General features: G+C 34.2%; 1 protein-coding gene and 1 non-coding gene across 2 annotated transcripts in view; both read left to right on the top strand.

Annotated features, from left to right (window-relative positions):
* Positions 1-12502, top strand: part of LOC122755124 (triadin-like) — a 326758-nt gene that overhangs the window by 249962 nt on the left and 64294 nt on the right. The window contains exons 17-19 of the mRNA XM_044003480.1: positions 8587-8856; positions 9631-9657; positions 10881-10919. Of these exons, the coding sequence (XP_043859415.1) occupies positions 8587-8856; positions 9631-9657; positions 10881-10919 (336 nt within the window). The remainder of the gene's footprint in view (positions 1-8586; positions 8857-9630; positions 9658-10880; positions 10920-12502) is intronic.
* LOC122727023 lies at positions 11103-11209 on the top strand. The gene has a single exon (XR_006353003.1). It is a non-coding gene; the product is annotated as a U6 spliceosomal RNA (small nuclear RNA).

Below are 12502 nucleotides of genomic sequence, written 5' to 3'. Positions count from 1 at the left end.
CTTACCAAAATTAATCACTATTAAGTGCTTCATATACACTTAAGCCAAATCATTTAATCATATTCTGGGTCAAAAGAGTAAGACATGTGGCTGAAGATTTCTACTCTAAGATGAGGTCAAAAGAACCGTGAGCTCTCTATTTCCCTTCATTGCAGCAAATAATAGCAGCCTTCTGAGTTGGAATCCCAAGGAACACAGGACATATACTCAGAATAGAAAGCAAAAAATATAGACAAAGTAGATATGACATTATTTCTTGGGGATGGGGAGAAGCACTAGCAACTAGGTTGACCAGGATCAGCCTTCTTTTGAGGAGGGATATTCTCATTCTTAGGGTGATTATTCAATATAAGAGTAGAAAGGAATGGTCAGACAGGCAGGAGAAAAATTGGGATAGTGACAGGAAAATTCAGGGAGGAGAGATTATCCAGGCCAAGAAGATGAAAGTTTTAAAAGCTGAAGAGATTGTAAGTAGGGCAAGTGCTGAGAAAAGGCTAATTTAGAAAAAAAAATACATGAAATTTCAGTCAAGTGATAGGACTTAAGTTGAAGACTTTAAACTTTGCAAGTTGGTATATATAGATCACAGCATTTGATCTTTCCACCAACTCCCAGATAGGTAAAATCATCCTCTCCATTTTATAGATGAGGAAACTGAGGTCCAAACAGGCTATGTAATCCAACACCTTGCCTAATGTATGTGTAACCTTTACCTATGACAATGGAGAGTAAAGGAGATGCATTTTACTCCCAGTCAGTAAGGGAATGACAACAAAATCCTCTTTGATCATGTCTACTTTCACCTGGAGTTCTGACTTTGGGTGGGGCCTTCTTTGTAGCTCCTTCCCCTTCCTATCATCTGCACTCCTCCATTCATTTTCTACTGGGGGCAGGTGGTGTCCTAGCGGAATTTTGTCTTAACTTCCTGGGCACTGTGTCCTACCAAGATTACCATCACAATGAAATACTGTCTCCCTTAGTGAAAGGGAGGCACTTGGAAACCCTGGTCTCTTTTTTTGCAAAAGTTCTCTGACAAAAATGTAAAATCAATCAATATAAGTTTGTTTCACTCCCATGTTAGAAAAGAGACTTTTCTCTCTTAACCATTGACCAGACACTGGAATCTTAGATTTAAACTAAGAAAAAAACTTGCTAGCCACTTTACTGTGTTGAATTTAAAAACAATCAGAGTCCCTTTTCCCCCAGTTACTCTCTCTGACTCCAAACAATATAGAGACAAGGAAATACAAATGTTTGGGTTGACCAGATATGGTTTCTATGAAGAGAAAATAGGATCAAAATGATTAAAAAAAATTCTCATTGTTGTTCAGTCGTATCTGACTCTTTGTGACTGCATTTTGGTTTCCTTGGCAAAGATACCAGCATGGTTTTCTATTTCATTCTCCAGGTCATTTTACAGATGAGGGAACTGAGGCAAACAGGGTTAAGCAATTTACTTAGGGTCACACAGCTATTAAGTGTCTGAGGCCAGATTTGAACTCAGGAAGGTGAGTCTTCCAGACTCCAGGCCCAACACTCTATCTACTGTACCACCTGGTTGCCCCAATAAAATAATTAGGGCATAACAAAAGAACAAATAGTAAAACTAACAGGTCATTTGAAAGGTGGAAACAAAAATATCTCATTGCTTTCATCATACTAAGCTTTTCAGAAAAAGAGAAAGTTTAGTTTATCACCTTTCTCCACTGGAGTACTTCTTCAGGATCATAATCTCAAAGGCGGAGATGGGTGAGCTTTTCATGAAAAGGAGTAGTTTCTTTTCTCCTGATCACCACTGCCATCTTCCCATCTACTCCTCACTTGGTGCTACTGCCACCACTACTGTGGCTAAAGCTGGCCCATCACTTTAGACCTCCACAGTTCACAGTTGGTTCTCCAACATCTCACTGAAGTTATTACCACCACTACCCCTGTTCTCTCTCTCTACAGTTCATCCAGTTCCCAAATTACACAGGCTCACACAAATCTTTCAGTTCAAATAATGATGTCATGAAGTTTGGCTAGGAAGATACTTAAAAACTAAAAAAATCCATAATTCTCAGTGAAATTCTAGGTATATACAGGGAACAGATTCTGACCCCAAAGGACTATTACACATGAATCCCCTTTTTAACATCTCCAGGAAATCATCCAGGTCATGCCTAGATGCTTTCAGTAATGAGAAATTCACTTCCCCATGAAGCAATGCATTCTGTTTTCAGACAACTCTAATTGTTCAAAAATCACCCTTGTATTGAGCTAAAATTGGCCTCTCTCTGACTTCCAACCATTGGTCCCAATTCTGTCTCCTACAGTTGTACAGAATAAGTAGTTTTAATGCCTCAGGTAATGATGATAGTCACTTCCACATTCTTCAAGATCATGTCAGCCATGGAACTAAAGCCTAGTTAATACCCCCTACTCCTGAGTTCCATCCCTCCCCCTAGTTTGACAATTCTTCCCAGAACTTCTATTTAAGGAGGAATCCCATTTTGGCCATCTCTCCATTTCCCAACAAGCTACATTCCTCTGGATTTCATTATTATGCCTCCATACCAAACATCTTTCTATACCTACTGCTTTCCTTCTGTGTGCTTTCTTCTCCCATTAGATGATAAGTTCCTTAAGGACAGAGACTATCTTTTTTTTGTATCCCCAGTATTTATCATGGGATTTGGGAACATCATAAGCATTTAATACATTTTTATTAACTGTCATAAAAATCTTTCTAAATCCTGAAAGATAAAATAAATCAGTTTTATAGAGTTGGATTTTCATTCCCATCAAAAAGAATGCTTTTTAAAAGAACATATTTCACAGTGACCAACCATGATTCCAAAGGACTAGTGATGAAGCATGGTACCTGCTTCCTGATAGAAATGTGATGAACTCAAGGTACAGAATGACACATATATTTCTGGACATGGCCAGTATGGGAATTTGTTCTGCTTGATTTTACATATGTATTAGGAGGGATACATTGTTTCTTTCTTGGGCAGGGGGCATAAGGATAAGGACAATAGGGTTAGTGAGAGGATTGCCAAAAGAAAAAAAAAAGGAAAAGTGAGTCATGGAAACATTTTTAAAACTGCACAGAGGAACACAGAAGGAAATTCAAAAGGATACAAAACTAAGCAGGACAGCTAGGAAAGTTACACTGTGAATTTACTATATACTTAAAAATGAAACACAAACTGGAAATAATGAATCTTCAAAGTGTCATATATGATCTTCAATTTTGCTTCTACTTTCTATAGAAGTGTTCATTTTATTTGGAATTTGTTACATACAAAATAAAAAAAAGACATTGGATGGAGGAAAAGAGGGTTGGTAATCAGGTCTAAGGCATTATTTCATTATTTTAGTCTCAGGAAAATTAGAAAGCAAAATATTTTATGCAAACTTCCACAAGATGTGAGTAGCATGCTACTGTGTCTTTAGGTAGGATGAGAGGTTGATGTTCTGGGTATAAATATGTTTATACTAGTTTTAAAAAATTAACCCCTCTCTTTTAAATATTTGAGAATGTCTCCATATATTTAACCAAAATGTAAGGGCTCTTAGACATATGGAAAGACTTTGATTAAGAAGAATGGGAGACTGAAATAAGCATTGCATGGAGTTCATGGTATTCTCTTAGATTGCCCTGGGAGATATAGCTATTAGAGATATCTATAGCATAGACTTCAGATATTAATCTCCAAGTCAAGTTAGATTATAAGGTACACATCAAACAGGTTTTTCTGGCTAAAAGGTTAGTCTGCTACAAAGCTACTTTCTAGTCTCCAGGGATTTTGAAACTATAGATATGCTCTTGCTGAAAAAAGCTCACTGATCTTGAAAACATGGCTGATTAATCTGCCTTTTTGACTTAAAGAGAATCCTGAGGCAAAAACTCTATAAGGAACTGAATGAACTGATTTTTTTTAAAAAAAGGATGATAAGCTTGGATAAAAATCATGCTAGGTTTTCCATATTAGTTTCAAAACCAATTCAGCTCAATATTTATCATTATTATATTGATGATGAGGATGAGGAAGTGGAAAAGGGAAAGGGGGAGGTATAAGACAAAGAAAAGGAGAATCACTCTCATTTACATAGCATTTTAATATTTGCACATATCTTTCCATACCTGATATTAACTGAAGATTGAGGGTATCTCAGAGTGGTGAGAAATGTATTGGTTCTAGAATTGGAAGGGTCAAAAACCCTGACTATCACTACCTGTGTGACCTTGGATAAGTTACTTATTTGTAAAATTAGAGAGCTGAATTATATGACCTCAAAGATTCCATCCAGTTCTACATCAGTGCCCCATAAGGAATATGTGATGATAAAGAAGATAATTCAATGTTCTAATAGATAAGCAATGGTTTGACCTATAATTATCTCTAAACAATAAATATTTACAGGTCATAGGTATATTGCTTTTGGCCAAAGAATGCCACACCATATCCTTAGTATAGATAGCAAGGATAGTCTTTTCTGTGTGTGATAGACTTTTATTTTATTATCGTGATTCTGAAAATTTAACCTCTCTTTTTTGTATTTGTTCTTGTTTTTTGTTTTTTAATTGTTTTACTTTAATTCTCTTTTTAAAATGTCATTTAAATTTACCCCTCTTAATTTTATTGGTTAAGAAAAGAAACATATCTCATATACTTACTTTAAGGCGGCTTATCATAAGAAGGTTAAAATTATAATTATGACAAATATAAGTATTTAATGCCCTTTGCTAAAAATCAAGTGCTTTAAAAGGTGGTATTGATAAGCATATCCCTTTATCTTGTCAAAAGCTATCTCTCTACTTCCCCTCCCATTCCATTTCCTTTCAAGCAGGGAACATATATAAATCTGGTCAGGTCAAGTTCAGATTAATTTTGCACTTGAAAGTTTGGTTTAGCTCCCCATTTTACCAAAACAAGAATGATAACAAAAAAGCAACAACAGTGAAAATAGTATGCTTAAGTCTCCATTCAGACTCCACAGTTCTTTTTCTGAGTGTGGAGAGCATTTTCCACCATACGTCTTTTGGCATTATCTTAGATCATTGTATTGCTGAGAAGAGTTAAGTCTATCACAGTTGATCATCACAGTACTGTTTACAATGTTCTCTTGGTTCTGCTCATTTCACTGTGTCACTTCATGTAAGTCCAGGTTTTTCTGAAATCCATCTGCTTATCATTTCTTAGAGCACAATAGTATTTTATTATATTCATATACCACAACTTGTTTAGTCATTCCCTAATTGATGGGCATCTCCTCAGTTTCCAATTCTTTGCTATCACAAAAAGAGCAGATATGAATATTTTTGTATGCGTGGGTCCTTTTCCCTTTTTTATGATCTCTTTGGGATATAGACCTACTAGTGGTATTGCTAGGTCAAAGGGTATACACATTTTACTTTTGGTCATGGTTCCAATTTGCTCTCCAGAATGTTTAGATCAGTTCATAGTTCCACCAAAAGTGCATTACTGTTCCAATTTCCTCACATCTTCTCCAACATCTAACATTTTCCTTTTTTGTCATATTAGCCAATTGGAAAGGTGTGAGGTGGTATGTCAGAGTAGTTTTAATTTGCATTTCTCCACTCAGTAGTGATTGAGAACATTTTTTTTCCATATGGCTATAGATAGTTTTAATTTCATCATCTGAAAACTGCCTATTCATATCCTTTGAGCATTTCTCAATTGGGGAATGACTTGTGTTCTTGTATATTTAATTTAGTTCTCTATATATTTTAGAGGATTTTATCAGAAATACTGTAAAAATGTGTCTCAGCTTTCTGCTTTCTTTCTAATCTTGTTTGCATTGGTTTTGTTTGTGCAAAAACTTTTTAATTGAATGTAGTAAAAATTATCCACTTTGCATTTCATAATGTTCTCTGTCTCATCTTTGGTTGTAAATTCTTCCCTTCTCCATGGTTATGACAAGAAAACTATTCCTTACTTTTCTAATTTGCCTATGGTATAACCCTTTACATCTAGATCTTGTACCCATTTTGCCTTTACTTTGGTGTATGGCGTAAGATGTTGGTCTATGCCTAGTTTCTGCCATACTATTTTCCAGTTTTCCCAATAGTTTTTGTCAAATAGTGAGTTCTTATCCTGGAAGCTAGAGTCTTTGGGTTTATCAAATAAGAGATTGCTATATTCATTTACCACTGTGTTTTGTGTGCCTAACCAATTCCACTGATCCTCCTCTCTCTTAAAGGCAAATTGTTTTGATGATTGCTGCTTTATAATATAGTTTTAGATCTGGTACAGCTAGTCAACCTTCCTTTGTATTTATTTTTCATTAATTCCCTTTATATTATTGAACTTTTGTTCTTCCATATGAATTTTGTTATTGTTTTTTTCTAGCTCTGTAAAATATTTTTGATAGTTGGATTGGCATGGCACTGAATAAGTAAATTAATATGGGTAAAGTTGTCACTTTTCTTATATTAGCCCAAACTAACGTGCATTAAGACTCCCAAAAATTACTGAAGAAAATTACAAAATCAATTGGATTTTTTCCTATTGGCTTTTTGTGTTATTTTCCAAAAGTATTTTGAAGATATTTTTTCTTTAGTCAAATCCCCATTTGATTTTAAATCTTTTTATTTAAAAAGAAAAATTAATATATTTGTATCAGAAAAAAAATTCCTGTTTTCTGCTGTTTTGGAGTCTGGTTGATTTTTGAGGGGAGACAAATGTTGAATATCCTGAATTTTGAAACTAACTATTCCTCATTGTGTTTGCAGCCAGATCCTTTACCAGAAAAATGAATTTTGTTTTACTGTGGCTTTTTTGACTCACATGTTTATCAGAATAGAATTTTCCATACCACCAAGTACAGTAGCCAGATGAATTAGAAGTCCAACAAATGTTGTTTCTTATCCCAGCTGAGTCTCTGACCTGGTTTCTACAGTTGACCAAAATCCCTACACCACCTTCCAGACAAACTTTTGCCTCAGTTCTCACCCAAACTTTTCTAATCTGGGAGTGCTGTTTGTCCTTCCCATTCAAACTGCAATTCTCTCACTGAGATATCACTCCCAAACATTTTAATCATGATTTAGAAGTTAAAACAACATAAATTACAGGTAAAATATGCATGATGTGCTTACTTTGGGGGTGAGTTTTATTAGACCTTCTCCTAAAGACCAGAACCTCCCCCCCACTTCCTATGACATCCTATACTATGCTATGCAATGCTATGCTAGTTAAAAAGCAGAATGCCAATCAGAATTTGCTGATATATCTTTTAGCTCCCACTTTTCAACTAATTTTGATACTTTATTTTTTCTTAGAACCCCCAACTAAGAAAAAAGGGAAAAAAAGTAACAAAACCAGTTACATATTTTTGGTTGTTGTTTGCACATGAATAGGTAGATATAGAATTCTACTTTCCTCCATTCTGGAGCTATTTCCTTTAAATGGGAAACTCAGAAAGTCTTTTCAGTCTTTATTGTTCTCTCTCCTTCCAATGCCTTGTACTTACAGATTTGGCAGAATTTAATAGGTTTAGGGATTTACATATATCAAAAGCAACAAATTTATTATTTGGGTTCCATAGCTCAATGGGGCATTTCCTGGCATTGTGTAACCTAAATTCTATAGTATTTTAACTTCTTATCATACTATGCCATATTTGAACAGAAATATTAAATGAACTAAAATAAATATACCATTATTCAATTTACTTCTTAGCTGCTCTAGAAAAGACTTAAATGGACAGTATATATGCCAATTAAAAATTTAAGATTTAGTTATTTTTCAGAAATTATATTAATGCTATCATCATAACTTTTTACAAGAGAATGATTTTATATCATGGTATTTTAATTTTTTAAGATGAAAAAATTTCCTATATATTTTCAAATTTTGTAAAACCATCCAACTATTTAATTTTTCCTACCTCATCTGGAGATTAAAAAAAATTACTTCCTTATCTTTTTAAATTCTCACACCATACTCCCTGGTCATAAGTTATGGCTTTAATCAGTTGCCTTATGCTCCATATAATTTCAATAAAGTGACAGTTCCATTTCATTACATAGTTGCCACCTAAATATTTATTTGCCTCAACTAATGTTTTAGTTGCCACAGGTAGATGGTTACCATCTACCAAAATCCTTGATATAAAATTTAACCTACCAGAGTGACATAGATACAAAAAAAAATTAATAATTGCCTGTTGGGTACATTAGTTAATTATTTTTAATATTTTAAAGTACTAAGTATTCTCAGTGAGAGTCTAGACCCACAGGAGGAACAGAGTCTGTCCCCAAAGAACTGTAACACACAAATCCCTTTTAAAGGATCCCAAGAGTTCATCCAGTCTATGCTCAGACACTTTCAGTGATGAAAAATTAATTTGCCCATGAAGCAACACATTCTATTTTCAGACAACTTTAATTGTTCAAACCTCATCCTCATATTGAGCCAAAATTGGCTTCCCTAGGACTTCCATCTATTTGTCTCAATTCTACCCATGGAAACTACACTGAATATGTCAGTTTTAGTGTTTCAGATAATCATGTAGTCACTTATCAAAAATTTTCACCTATGCTGCATCTGATTGGTTGATTTTTTTCCCTAGAAGCCCATGCTAAGAAAGAAGAAAAACCAGCCAAACCAGCTACACAGAAAGAAGAAAAACCAGCCAAACCAGCTACACAGAAAGAAGAAAAGCCCATAAAGCCAGCTACACAGAAAGAAGAAAAACCAGCCAAACTGGGTATACAGAAAGAAGAAAAACCAGCAAAACCAGGTGCACAGAAAGAAGAAAAGCCCATAAAACCAGCTACACAGAAAGAAGAAAAACCAGCAAAACCAGGTGCACAGAAAGAAGAAAAAACAGCCAAACCAGGTATACATTTTTTTTTTAATCTTGCATGAATGGATTGATACTGAACCCAGCTTCCTTTTATTCTCAGGCTAAAATAGGTTCCCTTCCCTCTGATGGAGTTTGAGCCAGTCTTTGCATTCTTCATTATTTCCTTTTTCTCCCTTCTTCATCTAGGGCTCACAAATGTGACAAAGAGAATCTTATGGCTATAGGGATTTATCAATATCAAGAGCAATATATGTATCATCTGAATCCCATAGTTCAATGAGTAATCTCCTATGGTTCCTTGACATGAAATAAGGCCAGGTTTAATTTTGTTTTTCTCCAGTGCTTCTAAGAACCTCCTCAATGCCACCTTGGGTTTAGCAACACCAAAAAGCAAGCAAACAAAGAAATGAAAAGAAAAAAATAATTAAGAAGAGTGATAAAAGCTCAATTGGTTGTAAAACCCTCATCTGGAGATTAAAAAAAAATACTTCCTTATCTTTTTAAATTCTCACACCATACTCCCTGGTCATAAGTTATGGCTTTAATCAGTTGCCTTATGCTCCATATAATTTCAATAAAGTGGCAGTTCCATTTCATTACATAGTTGCCACCTAAATATTTATTTGCCTCAACTAATGTTTTAGTTGCCACAGGTAGATGGTTACCATTTACCAAAATTGAATGTTTTTGTAGCCTAATTTTTGTATCCTTTGAAACTCCTATTTGCTATTCTATGTCATATTAAGGTAGAAAGAATAAACGAACTAAAATAAATATACTAACATGCATTTTCAATTTGCTTCCTAGCTGCTCCAGACAAGACTAAAGCATACAGTATGTATACCAATTAAAAACTTAATCTGTAGTTATTTTTAAGGAATTTTAGAAATGCTTTTGTCTGCTCAGAACTTTTTCATGAGAATAAATCTACATTCTGTGTTATATAATTTTAGCCTGAAAAAATCTTTATTTTTCACTTTGATCAAACCATGCAACATAATATCTTCTAGAGAGCCGAGACTATTTCTTTTTTTTTTTAAATTTGTATCACCAGCACCTAGCATCATGACTAGCATACAAAAGGGGCTTAGTGATTGCTCATTGGAACCATTAGTTAATCATTTTTATATTTTACACCATTGAGCATTCTTTTTTTTCCTTTTTTTTGCGGGGCAATTAAGGTAAAGTGACTTGCCCAGAGTCATACAGCTAGTAAGTGTCAAGTGTCTGAAGCCATATTTAACCTCAAGTTTTCCTGAATCCAGGGCCAGTGCTTAATCCACTGTACCACCGAGCTGTCCCTAACATTGAGTATTCTTGGTAAATGTCCAGATCTATAGAGAAATCAGAATCTATCCCCAAAAGAAAGATAAAGGATAGATAAATGGATCTTTATTCCATTCCCAATAGACCAAGTAGGTTGTATGCTGAGGCACTTGTAGTGATGAGAAATTTACTTCTCCATGAAGCAATCCACTCTACTTGTTTAGACAATTATAATTGTTCAAAAATCATCCTTATATTGAACCAAAATCTGTGTTGATATGACTTTAAGCCACTAGTCCCGATTCTATTCTCCGGAATGATATAGAATAAGTTGTTTCAGTGCCTCAGGTAATGACGTTAGTCACTTACCAAAGCCTTTCACCTGTGCTGAATCTAGAATGAATAGTAAGTTTTATGTTTCATCAGAACACACAAATAAAGACATAAACTATTTTAGTGTCCAATGGCATTCATAAAAATGGTGAATGTCACTACCAAAATCCTCACTTTCTTTCTGCTCAGTTTCTCTCCCAACCAGTTTCCTCTGACTTAAATTTCAGCCCAAAGACCACCTGCACTAGGAAATTACAAAAAATCATGCAGGGTATGAGATTTTGTTTTATTTTTTTGTTTGTCTTTATTATTCTGTCTCCTACATTAATATGTTTTCACTCTGCCAGCACAGTTTAGTTAAAAATTATATAAGCAAAGGAGAATAGTCATTATAATCTGTTGGCTTTTTTTGCTAGTGTCCTTTCTATTTTCTAATTTCTATCATTATTTTTTTCTAGTACCCGAGGCTAAGAAAGAAGAAAAACCAACAAAACCAGGTACACAGATCTTGGGTTTTGCATGAATGGATAAATATAGAACTTAATTCCCTTCTATTCTGCATTAAAAAGAGGTCCACTTGTCTCTAATGGGAAGTATAGACAGTCACTGCATTCTTCAATGTTTCCTTATTTCCCTGATACACACTGGGATTACAGGTAGCAAAGAGAATTTTATTGATGGCAATTACTTCAGCATCACACATACTAAAAATAAAATGATACAGAGAAGATTAGCCTAGCCCTGGAGTAAGGATGACTCCCAAATTTCTAAAGCATTCCATATTTTTTTTAAAGAACTGTACATGGGTAGCTAGGTGGCAGAGTTGATAGAGCACTAGCCCTGGAGTCAGGAAGACTTGAGTTCAAATGTGACCTCAGACACTCAGTAGCAAGTTACTTAACCCTGATACAAACAAACAAACAAACAACAAAAAAGAGAAAAAAAAGAACTACATGTCATAAAATTAAAGTAAATGAAACAAAATTATATAGGACAAGCACAACTTGAATGAAGAAATCTGAAAAGACATGTTAAATCTATCTCTTCAAGAAAGTGGGAGGGTCCACAGGTATTATACATTGCATGTATTTTCAGACTTTTTCAATGCATCAATCAGTTAGGCTGATTTTTTTTCCTTTCTAAAAAATACTATTTGTCAAAAGGTTTGACTATATGGGAAGGGGCTTCTTGGAATAACTATAATTATGAAAGAAACAGAAAATAAAACAAATTATTTTGAAAAAAAGATATATTGATTAATGTTTTAATTGGATGATAAATACAAAATACATAGTGAATGATGTATGTGTAAGAGTGTACCAGAATCATGGTAAACCAGGCTCAAGAGAGCCAATTGTCCAATTTTTATTTTAAGCATTTACACCTTAGAAATGAGCAAATGCTACAAACTAGTGCATGATTTCTTGTTTTTTGATTGCTCACACTTAAGAAAGTAATGGAGAAAATGTTAATAATGAAAATTAAATTTAAAAGTGAAAAAAGCCTCTAAACAAAAAAGATGATAGAGGATTTATCTATATCGAGAACAATATATCTATTGTTTGGATTCCATAATTCAATGAGGTATCTCCTAGAGTGATAGGCCAGACTTAATTTTGCTATTTTCCATTTCCAAGAACTTCCTCAAAGCTATCCAAGGCTTAGCAATAGCAAAAGAAAACAAATGAACACACACACACACACACACACACACAAATGAATACAAATGAAAAATAACTGAGGACTATACAATTTTATTTGTTTGCAAACCCCTAATCTGGGGGTAAATAAAAAAAAATGTTCCTCATCTTTTGAATTCTCACATCAGCTTCCCTGGCCATAGCCTGTGGGATTTATGCAGTTCCTTTTGTCACATATAATTTTAACAAAATGGCAGTGCCAATGAATTATCGACTTGCCAACTGAATATTCATTTACCTTGACTAAAGTTTTAATCACAGATAAATGAATGTATCTACCTAAATTTGATATAAGCATTAGCTTATTTTGTAGCATTTAAACTTTCCTTTTGTTATCATGCTATGTCATACTGGAATGGAAATGTACCAATATGCATTTT

This window comes from Dromiciops gliroides, chromosome 4 (assembly GCF_019393635.1).
Source record: "Dromiciops gliroides isolate mDroGli1 chromosome 4, mDroGli1.pri, whole genome shotgun sequence".
Classification (NCBI taxonomy): Eukaryota; Metazoa; Chordata; class Mammalia; order Microbiotheria; family Microbiotheriidae; genus Dromiciops; species Dromiciops gliroides.
This window is presented reverse-complemented; position numbering and strand designations above follow the sequence as displayed.